Raw genomic sequence first — 14,249 nt, 5'->3', positions numbered from 1 at the left:
ACAGCATCGTCTCAGATGTTTTCCTACCTAGCTGAACAAGGTTCATAAATCCTTATTAATCATGTTGACAGTTTAGTTGTGCTAAGCCAGCTGTATTCAAACTACATTCTGAATCAATAATATTTATTAAAGTGCATTCACTCTTATGTTCATTTTTGGCCGTCATAGTTTATGACTACCTTGCATATATTAATTTATCCTCATAACATACCTGTAAGGGAAAATATTTTGAACAGGTAAGACACAAAGTGTCTGTGGAAGTATTCAGGCCTTATATGACTCTTCTACAGTAATGATAAAAAATTAATTCACTTCTCATGTAAAAATCAACCTAGTTCCCTAGCCACACAACTATCAATTCCATCCAACAACAATATAATCTGCCTGACAACTGACTCCCCAGCCCAGCCCCTGGCTTCTTTACTTTTCATTCCATCCAGGAAGAGCACGCACCAAGTGCTGAAACTTCCTTAGCCTGACGAAGGGTTTTTGAACCCGAAAGCTTGCTTAATAACTATCCTCCAACTATTTGGGTTGGTCTAATAAAAGATATCAGATTCACCCAAAGAACCTTGTCTGCCTATGTCCTTAGACCAACACGGCTACAACCTACACCCATCCAACAACAAATGCATTTGTATAGAGTCTGTCAAAAAATACAGTTAGTCTTCCTCTCCAGTCAGAACTTTAGCTTGGGAGAAAAGTGATGAATTAAAACAAGACAAAGAATATACTAAAAGACACCACACTGTATACCACTTAGGATGTTATAAAGAAATTAAACGCAGACAACAATCATACTTCCCAATATTCTACCTAATACAGGATTTTAGAAGGCAGACAAAATATTTGAATGTAGACTATCAATCTATGCTTTTTATAAAGAAATGTTTTGTTCCATAAAGTTACCCTAGGTAATTACTTAACAGGAGAAACAAGCCCAGACTTGCCACTACATGGGCAGAAAGAGAAATGGAATGATGAGGGAAAGGAGAATGAATTAAGTATATATGAAAAGATGCTTACTTCTGTCCCATCACCTTTTCCATGATTAATCAGAGTAGCATTTTACTTAGGTTCTGATTATAAAAAAAGGATCCCTGTTCAAGATAGCACTTAAACACATGAAACTAACTATATGCTTAAGTAAACCTACATGACAGCACTTAAGTGCTGTTTGAATCAGGAAACTAATGGGTGTGTAACACACACGTTAAGTCGACTTATAATAAGGCAATTTAAATTGACTTAACTAAATTGATTTAAGCTAAGCCACGTTGGAGTGTACACATGAACAGCTCCTTGACACAGTGGCAGCCATCTTGTGAGCCAAGTCAAGTTAACTAATGAGACTCAAGGTAATACACCTCAGAGGTGTGTAATCTTGTACCACATTTAAGTCGACTCTGCTCCACATATGTGCGTACGTTCCGACAGTTAAGTCAACTTTAAAAGGTTAAGCCGGCTTAGCTATCAAAAAGCGAATGTGTGTGTATACATCAAATGAGTGCAAATTTGAACTTTGTTCTGAAGACCCTTTTTAGACAGGAGTGCATTTTCATCTCCTTACTTTAGACATCCTTTTACATTTTTTTTATATATTTCTAATAGTTTATTACAGCAATATGATTTTTTCTTTACTTAGGTAGGTTTTTTGTGAAACCTGAATGTACACATTTTTGCTTTTTTGTAGTGTTTATCGTTTGCTGCAAGTTGCACATCTTAACCGTAGAAGTTAAAGAAACCAAGCAATACAACATAATGGGAGAGGTGTTTCTAGAGTTAATATAAAAATAATGTTATTGTTCAAGATACTGGTGAGACTTATCTGGAATATTGTACATAATTCCAGTCAACTGTTCCACTAAAGATGAATTCAGGTGCAGAAAAGTGCTACTAGAATGACAATATTTCATGCAATCTATCTTGCAAGAAAAGACTAAAGAGGTAGGCTTATTTTACCTAGCAAAATAAAGGTTGAGAGGAGATATAATTGCTATCTATAAAGACATTGTCAGGGATACACATAGGAGAGGGAGAAGAACTATTTAAGCTAAAGGACAACATTGGCACAAGCACAAATATGTATAAACTGACCATTAATAAATCTAAGCTGAAAATTAAAAGGTTCCCAACCACAGGGCAGTGAGGTTCTTAACAGCTTTCCTGTAGGAATACTGAGGGCAAGAACCCTAAATACTTTCAGCACATAGTTTGATTTTTTTTTTTAAAGTACTGTATGACATGGCTGCCTGAAACCACAGGATACTGGACTCAGTGACCGAGGAGTTCCCCCTCCAGTCCACAGTTCCTATATATTAGCTGAACATAAAGCAGAAACTCCAAAATACAAGCACATAAACCTTATATTTAAATATAAAAATAAAAGATAACTGTGTTCTTCTAGTTTTGTCTTATAGTATTTCTATTATTTTCTAACATGTTCAGTAAATATGGAAACTGCACATAACATATGCATTATGACATGTCAACGTACAGACAACATACTGTACATTCATATACATCTATAAACTCAGACTATAGTATAGCTAATAAATACCCTGATTTTTTTAAATGTTTTCTTAATTTATATTCTGCTTTTCAAAATGCAGTAAATAATGTGAATGAGATAGCTCCTATGTATTACTGAATAAAAAAAAAGTATATATAATCTATATAGTCTAGTATCCTGATGATCACCCCCTGATTGCTAAAAAATGTCTGAACAAGTCCTATATATTCTCACTACAATACTAACATACACTTCAACATTACTCACTAAAAAAACCCTCAAAACCCTACCACTATGCAAGATAATTAATTATGTAAAAATGACTAAGCTTATAAGGTCTATGTTCACTTATATGGTCACATGTTTCAATATCATTTAATCAGTACTTCTTGTAGTATCAACCATATCAGTTGTTCCAGTTCTATTCTTGAAAATGTCCCTTTCCTTGCAGAAAAAGACAATTTTCTTGCCATTTTCCAGTTGGTCTAATAAAAGGTATCATTTTGGAACCAAGAGTTCTAGTTTTTTATGTCTTTTTGTCTCAGACCAACACAGCTACCAAGTGCACCCCTTTTCCTCCAATATCACACTGTATTTTGAGAAAATATGTTAAACTATCAGATAAATGTACCCTAAGACTATATCCCTTTCCAAATCATAGCTACAGATCATTAATACACCAGATATAATCAAAAAAATGCATCAATTTCTATTACAGAATCAAAGCAAGGAGGCAAAGATAACGCCAGGTGAACACAACAGTATCAGGTGAGGGGATCATATAGTAGTGCTTGCTGTACCATATGACATTTCCAGAATGTTTAATGTTTAGATTGCTTTTTCTTAAGAGCTATGGAATGCTTGTAAATAAATGAAGGTATTTGGTGTGAGGGCTGGGCACTAGTGAAACGCACATTAACCCCTCACTCTTCTACAGCTAACTACTTTGATTGTGAATAGTCAGTTTCTGGTTCAATTTGTAGCAGCCCCTGTATGGACAAATCCTACCATGACTGCAAAGATTCCTGCAAATCAGAGCAGCTAAACTGGACAGAAGTATTAAAGTCAAGATTTGGAGAGGCTAATTGAGAGGAACAACAGATATGTTTAATACAAAAAGTACTGATTAAATAATATTGAAACATGTGACTATATAAGTGAATGTAGGCCAGGGGTGGGCAAAATATGGCCTGCGGGCCAGATGCGGCCCGCAAGGCCCCTAAAAAATTTAGAACATTAATATTTATTTGCCTTTGGTTCCTGTTAAAAATGACAGGAGCCAGGGGCAGTAGGACCCAGGGGAAGCCCCGGTGGGCCACAACAGCAGGGCCCCCCCAGCCCCGCCCTCCCCCAGCCAGAAGCCCCAGCCCAGGGTTCTGGCCTGGGATCACATGCCTGCCCCAGCTGGAAACTCAGGTAAGGGTTGGGCAGAGGGCAGGGGAGGACCCCGGTCAGGGAATGAGCCCAGGAAAAATCTGAGAGCAGGAAAAGCAGCCCCTTGCCCACCCCATGGCCGGCGCCCCACACTGCAGCCATTCACAGCCCGCCTGGAGCTACCTGTGCCTCCTGCGAGCGGCTGTAGAGTGGGGTGCTGGTCATGGGGCAGGTGAGGGGCTTTTCCCCGCCCCACACTCAGCACCAGCTTCTAACCTGCCCCCTCTGCCAGCCTGAGCTCCGCGCTGGCTCCGGGCTTGCCCAGCGGGGCTGCACGCAGCGGCGGCAGCTGTGGCCCCCCCACTTGCCGAGCTGGGCAGTGCTTCCCACCTCCGCCTGTGGGCTGCTCAGCGCGCAAGCTCCAGGAGGGCAGCAGCAGCAAACACTGCCCACCGTGGCAAGCAAGGGGGCCACAGCTTCTGCCGCCATGTGCAGCCCTGAAGAGCAAGCCCGGAGCCAGCGTAGGGCCCAGGCTTGTAGCAGGGTGGGTTACAAGCTGGTGCTGAGCGCGGGGAAAAGCAGACCCTCGCCCGCCCCATAGCTGGTGCCCCACACTGCAGCCGCTTGCAGCCCACGTGCAGCTGCCTATGCCTGCTCAGGACAGCACCATGTGGGCTGAAAGCACCTACAGCAGAGAGCACCGACCACGGGGTGAGCAAGGGACCGCTTTTACCCATGCTCAGCACCAGCTGCTTCCCTGCGAGCGAGCAGGGGAATCAGTGCTGCACGCTGCCCCCCACCTGTACCGCAGCACTGGCAGGGCACTGCGAGTGAGCAGGTGAGGGAGCCAGCAGGAGCACAGGGCTTGCACCAGTGTCCTGAGGCCAGTGCCGGCGGGGCCTAGAGCAGGGTGGCAGAAGCATGGGGTCCCAACAGGCAGGGGCTCTATGGAGCCGAGCCAGCTCGCCTCTCTCCCTGCTGGTGCAGCCCAGGCCAGCTCCACAGACCCCTGCCAGCCTCTGCCCCACTTTGGGCCCCACCAGTGCTGGCCCTGGGACACTGGTCCCAAGACAGTGGTCTCAAGATAGTGACCAGGGGGTGGGGCACCTGTCAAGGGGCTACCCATGCTTGTCAAAACTGGGTAAGCAGCCCTCCACCCGAAATAATTGCCTGCCCCTAATATTATAAAAGCCTAAGTCTGTGTGTTTGTTTGTCCATAACACTTTATTTGGAAACAGCCAATCAGAGTGCTCCAAGAGTAGGGGAGTGCCGCCATGATTCAAAAGCTGTACTGAGGACCTGACAGAGGGCATGATGTACAATCAATTATCTCCAAAGCAAGATAATTCAGGAAGATCCAAAGAGCACTAACATTTGAAAGAATAACTATCTTTCAGTGGTGATTAAATGATTTTATGTAGTCTGTACGCCCTCTCTCATATGCATGAATGCACTTGAAGGTACATATTCAGTTATACTTCAGAAGGCGAATGTAGTAGCAGAGGACAGTGCGATTCCATGGTGGTATTTGACTGAGGTACTAAAGTTCTAGACGGTGATCAAAGTATTTGCAATTTATAGAAAAGTGATCAGACATGAAGGATAAAATAATTACATTTGTATTCCTACATTTTCATAGAATCATTGTGATAAATATGATAATTTTGAGGTCCAATATATTTCCATTTTTCAAATCTGTCAAACACTGGTTGGAAGGAACTTCACAAATCATCTAATCTAAACCCCTACCCAGATGAAGAATGCACTATTCCTAAACCATCTAAGATAAATGCCAATCCAAAATCTTCTTGAAAATATCCAGTGCAGGATATTCCACAACTTCCCCACGTGACTTGGTTCCACTGTTCTACTGTTCCTATGGTTTGGAAAGCAAGGCACAGGAATGTATGTCCACTTTCTTTTATGTCAGCCTTGATTTCAAGTACATTCAGGTACAGTGTATTTTGAAAATGTTTATGTCCTCCCATTCTCTCATAGAAGTAAACCTGCCCAGTTCCTTCAACTTTCTTCATATAGCTTTCATTCTAACCGCTTTCTTACCTTTGTCATTTTCCTCTGAATCCTCTCCAGTTCCTTTACATATGTTTTAAAAGGCACTCCACCAAACTGGACTCCTGCTTTTTTCTTTCCATGCTTTGTGTACAATGCTTCACTTGCCATAAAACAAAATTTCATATGCCTTCTTTTTTTAAAAAAACACAGTACCTAGGCTCCTATTGAGTATGTGATCCATCATAATCTTCATATCCCTTTGGCAGTAATCCTGCCTAGATCGTTATTCTTGATTCTATATTTGCACTTTGAGCTTTTTCCTGTACATATAATACTTCACATTTGTCTCTGTTAAACTTCAGTTTGTGGTCTATTTCCCAGTTCTCCAATTTATAAGGGCACTTCTGAGGTTTAATTCTACCCTTTAAAGCAGTGGCAGGCAATTATTTTGGGCAGAGAGCCGCTTACCCAGTTTTGGCAGGCTGTCAAGAGCTGCATGGGTAGCCCCGCCCCCTGACAGGTGCCCCGCCCCCGGTCATTATCTTGGGACCAATGTCCCAATGTCTTTGGTCCCAAGACATTGGGACATTGGTCCCATGTCCCAGGGCCAGCACCAGTGGGGCCCAAAACAGGGCACAGGCTGGCAGGGGTCTGTGGAGCCAGGCTGGGCTGCACCAGCAGGGAGAGACGGGAGCCGGCCTGGCTCCATAGAGCCCTGCCAGCTGGGACCCCATGCTCCTGCCACCCTGCTCTGGGCCCACTTGCACTGGCCCTAGGACACCGGTGCAGGCCCCGTGCTCCCGCTGGCTCCCCGCCCACTTACTTCCAGTGCCCCCCAGCCCCACAGTAAAGGTGGGGGAAAGTGCACAGCCCCAACCCCCTGCTCACCGGTAGGGAAGAACCTGGTGCCGAGCACAGGGAAAAGCGGCCCCTCGCCTGTCCCGTAGCCAGCGCTCCCTGCTGCAGGCACTCGCAGCCCACGTGGGGCTGCCCTGAGCAGGCACAGGCAGCTCCATGTGGGCTGCAAGCGGCTGCAGTGCAGGGCACCGGCCACAGGGTAAGTGAGAGGTTGCTTTCGTAACCTGGCCCTGCTGCCAGCCTGGGGTCTGCACCGGCCCCAGGCTCGCCCGTGGGGGCTGCACGCAGCAGCAGCAGCTGTGGCTCCCCTGCATGCCTTGCTGGGCAGTGTTGGCTGCTGCTGCCCACCCGGAGCTCAAATGCTGGGCAGCACAGAGTCAGTGGTGGCAAGTCACGGCACGCAAGCAGGGGGGTCGCAGCTGCTGTCGCCATGGGCAGCCCCAGTGGGCGAGCCCAGAGCCACGTGGGGCCTAGGCTGGTAGTGGGGCTGGGTTACAAGGTGGTGCTGAGCACGGAGGGGGGGAGGAAGTGGCCCCTCACTCGCCCCGTGCCCAGCGCCCCACGCTGCAGCCACTCGCAGCCCACCTGGGGCTGCCTGTGCCTGCTCCCTACGTGGGCTGCGAGCGGCTGCAGCAGGGAGCACCAGCCACAGGGTGAGGAAGGGCCACTTTCCTCCGTGCCGCGAAGGAGCAGGGAAGGAACCCGGGGAAATGCTGAGCACGGAGGGGGGAAACGCGGCCCCTCCGCCGCCCTATGGCCAGCATTCCCTACTGCAGCCGCTCACAGCCTATGCGGGGCTGTCCGGAGCAGGCACAGGCAGCCCCAGGCGGGCTGTGAGAAGCTGCAGTGAGGGGTGCTGGGCACGGGGCGGGGGGAGGGCCGCTTCCCCCCCCCAGCACTCAGCTTTTCCCCAGGCCACTTTGCCCCGGGCTCCTTCCCTGCCCAGGGTCCTCCACTGCCCTTCCCCACCCCTTCCCCCTTACCTGAGGTTCCGGCACAGGGCAGCTGCATAGTCCCAGCCCAGAAGCCCCCGCTGCAGCTTCTGGCTGGGGGGGGCAGGGGAGCCTTGCTGTTGTGGGAGCCCGCAGGGACTTCCCCTAGGTCCTACTGCCCTTGATTCCTGTCATTTTTTTTTACAGGAACCAAGGGCAGAGAAATATTAATTTTCTAAATTTTTTAGGGGCCCCACAGGCCAAATAGAATGGCCTCACAGGCTGGATGTGGCCTGCGGGCCGTATTTGCCCACCCCTGCTTTAAAGTATCTGCAGTCCCTCCCAATTCTGTGCTGTCTGCAGATGTGATTGGTTTGCTCTCTATTCCGGCTTTCAAGACATTAACAAAAATGCAAAACAGCAGTGGACCTTAAGGAAATGCCTGTGAAATCCCACACAAGGACTTTCTGCTAGTCTGACATCAGTCCATTAATAGTTATTTTTTTCTTGCAGTTATTCAATCAACTATGTATCTACTACCTAAAGGTAATTCTATCTAGTACACATTTCCCCAGCTTATTTGTCAGCATGGCACATGGGACTGAGTTAAAACTTTACTGAAGTCAACGTCTATTATGTCCATAACATTCCCCTAGCTACCAAAAAAGGTAATCAAGTTTGACAAGATTTGTTCCTAAACAAATCCATACTGGGTGACAAGAGATCACCTGTTCGTCTTCCACATATGTTAAAATTGAATATTTTATCATTTCCTTTAGTAATCCCTAAATACCGAAGTCAAGCCAACTGGTTTATAATTTCCCAGGTAATTCTTTTCCCCTTCTTTTTAAAGATCGTTACTCTGTTAGCCTTGTCTGTCACCCATGACTCCATGTATTGCCAGTGGCTTTAAGATTTCTTCACTTAGTACATTCAGCTCCCAGACAGGGGGAGGGAGTCCAGAAAGCCCTGCTGGCTTAAATTCAGCCAATTGTGTCAAAATGTCCCTGGTGCACACGCTAGTTATTATGACTTGAACTCCTTCTTCATCTATATTATTTTGCTAAGGAAGCTCAATATAATTTATTTTCTTTGTGTAACTGAAACAACTAAGTACATGACCAGCTCCATCTTCTTTGTATCTTGCTTAACTGCTCACCTTCTCTGCTGAGCGGTGCATCTACCATTTTCCTGGTCTTTCTTTTCTAAGAAACCCCTTCTTATTATCTCTAAGATCTCCTGTCCACCGTAAATCATTTTTTGGTTTTGCTTCATGACTTTGTCCCTGTACCACCATTCTATGTTTATATATACTTCCTTAATATGTACTTAGTTCATGTACACTTCCTTCAAAATGGTGGCAGGGGGCACTTCAACTAAAGGTCATGGAACAAGCTTTAGTTAATTTTACAGCATGGGATGCTGAATACACGAGATGCTGCAGGCATTTTAATTACACTGGCTCCCAAGCCACTCCAATTAAAGCGCCCCTCTCCCCACCCTGGAGCACGTGTAAAGATGCCCTTGCTGTTCTTATTCTTTCCCTACTTCGGCATAGCTTGATGTTTAACGTCAAATATTAGAATCATAGAAAATGAGGGTTGGAAGGGACCTCAGGAGGTCATCTAGTCCTACCCCCTGCTCAAAACAGGACCATCCCCAACTAGATCATCCCAGCAAAGGCTTTGTTGAGCCAGGCCTTAAAAAGCTTAAAGGATGGAGATTCCACCACCTCTCTAGGAAACCTGTTCCAGGGCTTCACCACCCTCCTAGTGAGAAAGTTTTTCCTAATATCCAACCTAAACCTCCCTTGCTGCAAGTTGAGACCAGACCATTGCTCCTTGTTCTGTCATCTGCCACCACTGAGAACAGTTCAGCTCCATCTTCTTTGGAACCACCTTTCAGGTAGTTAAAGGCTGCTATCAAATCTCCTCTCAGTCTTCTCTTCCACAGACTATATCAACCCAGTTCCTTCAACCTCTCCTCCTAAGTCACATGCCCCAGCCCCCCTAACCATTTTTGTTGCCTTCTGCTGGACTCTCTCCAACTTGTCCACATCCCTCCTATAGTGGGGGGCCCAAAACTGGACACAGTACCACGGATGTGGCCTCACCACTGCTGAATAGAGGGGAATAATTACTTCCCTCGATCTGCTGGCAATGCTCCTACCAATGCAGCCCCATATGCCATTAGCCTTCCTGACAACAAGGGCACACTGCTGACTCATATCCAGTTTACTGTCCACAGTAACCTCCAGGTCCTTTTTTGCAGAGCTGCTGTCCAGCCAATCAGCCTCCAGCCTATACTGGTGCATGGGATTGTTCCGTCCTAAGCACAGGACTTTGCACTTGTCCTTATTAAACATCATGAGATTTCTTTTGGCCAATCCTCCAATTTGTCTAGGTCATTCTGAATCCTAGGCCTACTCTCCGGTCTACCTATCCCCAGCTTGGTGTCATCTGCAAACTAGCAGAGGGTGCAATCCACCCCATATTCCTGATCATTAATAAAGATATTGAATAAAACCGGCCCCAGGACCGACCCCTGGGGCACTCCACTTGATAGTGGCTGTCAACTAGACATTGAGCCATTGATTATGACCCACAATCCAGCCAGCTTTCTGTTCACCTTACAGTCCATTCATCCAACCCATACTTCCGCAGCTTGCTTGCAAGAATGCTGTGGGAGACAGTATCAAAAGCCTTGCTAAAGTTAATGTGTATCCCATCCACTGCTTTCCCCACACCCATAGAACCAGTCATCTCATCACAGAAGACAATCAGGTTGGTCAGGCATGACTTGCCCTTGTTGAATCCACTCTGCAATCATATTGGCCAGTGCCCTCAGCACCATCAGGTGTATTGCATCTGACCCCATGGACCTTCTCATCCAAGTGCTCAGAAATGAATTCTTTGAGGATCTACTCCATGATTTGTCCAGGGACTGAGGTGAAGCTCACTAGTCTGTAGTTCCTTGGATCCTCCTTTTTCCCCTTCTTAAAGATGGGCACTATATTTGCCCTTTTCCAGTCATCCAGGACCTCCCCCAATCACCCCACAAGTTTTCAAAGATAAGGTGGCTCTGCAATCATATTGGCCAACTTCCTCAGCACCCTCAGGTATACTGCATGCAGCCCCATGGAGTTGTACACATCCAGCTTTTCTAAACAGTTCCCAACCTGTTTTTTCACCATTGAGGGCTTGCCATATTTGCTATTCTTCCACACATCGGGACGGTTTGTTCCTGTGTTTCAGTAAGGTTTCAGTAAGGTTTCTTTGAAATACAACCAGCTCTCCTGAACTCCCTCCCCAGTCTCTGCTCTCCCACTTCCCCCCAGCTTCTGCTTCCCCCTCTCAAAAGCCTCTCCTCTCCCCACTTCTGAAAACCCAAGAATTTGCTCATCAAACCAACATTTAAAGCCCCCATTAGTAAGGAAGGAAAATAAATATCTGCCCTTCTAGTGCCTGCATAAAAATCTATAGAAAATACTGTAGGCAAAGCATCATTGAACTACTTGTAAACTTTATCAAGAGTTTACACAGTTCTTTTCACAACAGTTCTTATCTTACAGAGAGCCCCAGTACTACGTGAATATTCAAACAAAAGAAGTTGCACTTTCTCCTATAAGAAACATATGATGATGCAAATCAATGCTGGATTTAATCTATTACGTTTACTTGACTGTAAGATGACCCCGAATTTAAGATGACACCCCTCCCCCCAGTGATTAGATTCAACATATGGAAAACCTATAAATTTGTTGTAATATTCTATATATAGAATCAAATTATTGAAGGGTTGTCTTTAATTCATCCCTCCCACCACTGCAGAGGGGATAAGCAGTGGGGAAGCAGGTGGTATGGGAAGGTCAAGCAGCTTGCCCCCTGCTTATGCTGTCTCTTTGCCACCTCTGCCCCCTGCCTATCCCTTCACAGCCTCACTTTCTATCAATTGCTAGGTTTGATAGCACAAATTTACATTACAAATTCATCTAATAAAATAAGGATACGCTGAGCCTCGTCTCAGAGAGACCTTCTGATACTCTTAGAAGCAATCAACTGTAGTAAAAAAACCCCTAAAGAATGTAACTGTAAAACCTTATTCCCATTAAAATGTAGTCACTTCCCGTTTCCTTCTTTGGTTTCATGCACTCATTTTGTCTCATCTCAAATTAGACTGAAAACTCTTTACAGCAGCAATTATAACTCAGGGTATAGCTTAGGGTATGGCCACACTGCCAACTTACTGCTGAATAAAAGGAGGATGGCCTTTGCCCCAGTCAGCTGCTCCGCATGCTTTTACTCCATAGTAAATGGAAATCATGCCACAATAACTAACCATCTTTCACGGAGAGCAAAGTTATTGAAGTCTGGTTTCCACTTACTGTAAGGGAAGAGCATGCAAGGAAAGCAGTGAACATACAGTAAAGTTCCACTCCTTTTCATCACATGGTAAACTATTTCTGGGTACTATATTTTTTCATATATAGCACACCCCCAATTATGGGATGCACCTCAATTTGGAAGGTGAGCCTGAAGAAACAAAATATCTTTGATCGAGGTTAGTGGCAGCAGCAAGGGAGCCGAGCCTGCTCCTGAGACTGCTGCCAGCTCTGCATGGTGGTTGGGCCCACAGACTAACCTAACACACCAGATCCAGGGCTTTGTGCTGAGTCCAACCCTTCATGCTGGCTCTGGAGCTCCAACCCCATGCGCTGCCTGGGACCACCAGATCCAGGGCTTTGTGCTGAGTCCAACCCTTCATGCTGGCTCTGGAGCTCCAACCCCATGCGCTGCCTGGGACCATGCGCACTAGCTCTTGAGCTCCATGTGGGATCTGACTCAATTTGCTGCCTCTAGGGCTGCATGCCGAACCTGGAACTGTGTGCGCACTGGGGTAACTCTCAGAGTTTGCCCTGGTGCATGGCTCTAGAGCCAACTCGTGGTCCCAGGCTCAGCGCACAGACCCGGACCCAGCACATAGAGTCAGACCTAGCATGTGGTTCCAGAGCCAGCATGCAGTCCCGGACTTGACACACTGGGTCTGACCCAGTATGTGGCTCCAGAGCCTCTATGCAAGGTACACCTTGCACACCAGGGCCATGTAAGATTCAGTGCACTGTGTCTAGCTCCATACCAACCCCACGTACCAACCCAATTTGGTATGCAGCTGGGGATGGAAACTCCCCACGGGTCCAGACATCTGGTGACACCGCCACTGCTCCACTTCCCCACCACTCTGCCATATTTCCAGAGCCTATACATCTCTTTTCCTTGTATATAATATACAGTCCTATTATCCCTAGACAGTTTTCAGGAAAAAGCGCAGCTTATATGTGAGAAAATACAATATATATTGTGAGTGTTTGCACAGATCCTTACACAACAGAGCCTTGACTCTTATTACATCTTATTGGTCTCCACACAATTCTCTTCTTCCACAGCACAACTGAAAATAGTTTAATCATCCTTCTGTGTTAAGGCCAAAAGAGACCACCAAATCATCTGTTCCGACCTCCCATAGAACCCATTTAGAGCGATCCATAACTCCTGTCAGACTGAAGCAGATCTTCCAAAAAAGGCATCCAGCAATGTTCACACAGCATGCACCTCAGCAATACTGTTTTTGTCTCAATAATAGTGCTGAAGCCTCCAGGATCTGACTCACAAAAGGCTCACTGAAATCAGTACAACTGCTCACATGGAACAAGTGCTTCAGAATCAGGTCCATGACAGACACGCTGACCAGACCAGCATTTATCTATCTGTAAAACAGATTGATAAAAAGCCTGGAACTTTTAAGTGAAGAAAATGTACTTACAAAAGCCACACCTGGTGCCCCCTTCAAAGATGAATCCGTTAGGAACAGCTCCATATCGGCGAAGGTCTGAGAGTTTCCACTGTCCCATGACTGTGGGTGGAACGTCTTTTACAAGGACTAGAATGTCATTGCAGAAGTGTAGGGTAGCAGGTCCACTCTCCAGTTTAGTTCCAGGGGCTACAGAAACATGAAACCTATGAACTATTAAGGGAAAAAAACCCAGAAAAAAAATGATTAATTACTGGAGCAAACAGAAGTAGGCAAGGATGTCTGTAACAAAAATCTCTGTATTTACTTCTTCTATATAAACCAGTTGCGCCCAGTCTTTTTCACTGTTGGACCAGATGGAAGGTGCTCAGTTCAGTGAGGCGGATCCAGCCAGAGGGCCCAATCTAGTGCTTGAGGTAGCAAGACAGGGTCTGATCTGGGCATGTGGGGGGTTGGGGAGTGGCCCAGCCCCAATCAGGCCCCACGGGGGAAGGAGACATGGCCCAGTCCCATAGTGCTTGGGAATTTGACAATAAGGGAGGATGGCAGTATAGCTTGCCACTGCTCCCATGCCACCAAATTTCCCAACCCATAGAGAGCCCCACAGACCAGATGCCATGGGTCTATGGGCTGCACTTGGCCCACAGGCCAGAGGGTGAGCATCTCTAGTATAGATCATGCCATAGCAACTAGGTCGTTTAGATCCATCATTATCCGATAAAGAACTCAGAGCACTTTTTTCCCCTATGGTT

General features: G+C 46.1%; 1 protein-coding gene across 2 annotated transcripts in view; it reads right to left on the bottom strand.

The window, feature by feature from the left end:
* The window catches only part of DOK7 (docking protein 7), a 47,461-nt gene that overhangs the window by 24,259 nt on the left and 8,953 nt on the right, over positions 1-14,249 (bottom strand). For both annotated transcript variants that reach the window (XM_019479141.2, XM_006262643.4), the window contains exon 4: positions 13,510-13,710. In XM_019479141.2, coding sequence (XP_019334686.1) covers positions 13,510-13,710 — 201 coding nt within the window. The remainder of the gene's footprint in view (positions 1-13,509; positions 13,711-14,249) is intronic.

This window comes from Alligator mississippiensis, chromosome 2 (assembly GCF_030867095.1).
Source record: "Alligator mississippiensis isolate rAllMis1 chromosome 2, rAllMis1, whole genome shotgun sequence".
Lineage (NCBI taxonomy): Eukaryota > Metazoa > Chordata > Crocodylia > Alligatoridae > Alligator > Alligator mississippiensis.
This window is presented reverse-complemented; position numbering and strand designations above follow the sequence as displayed.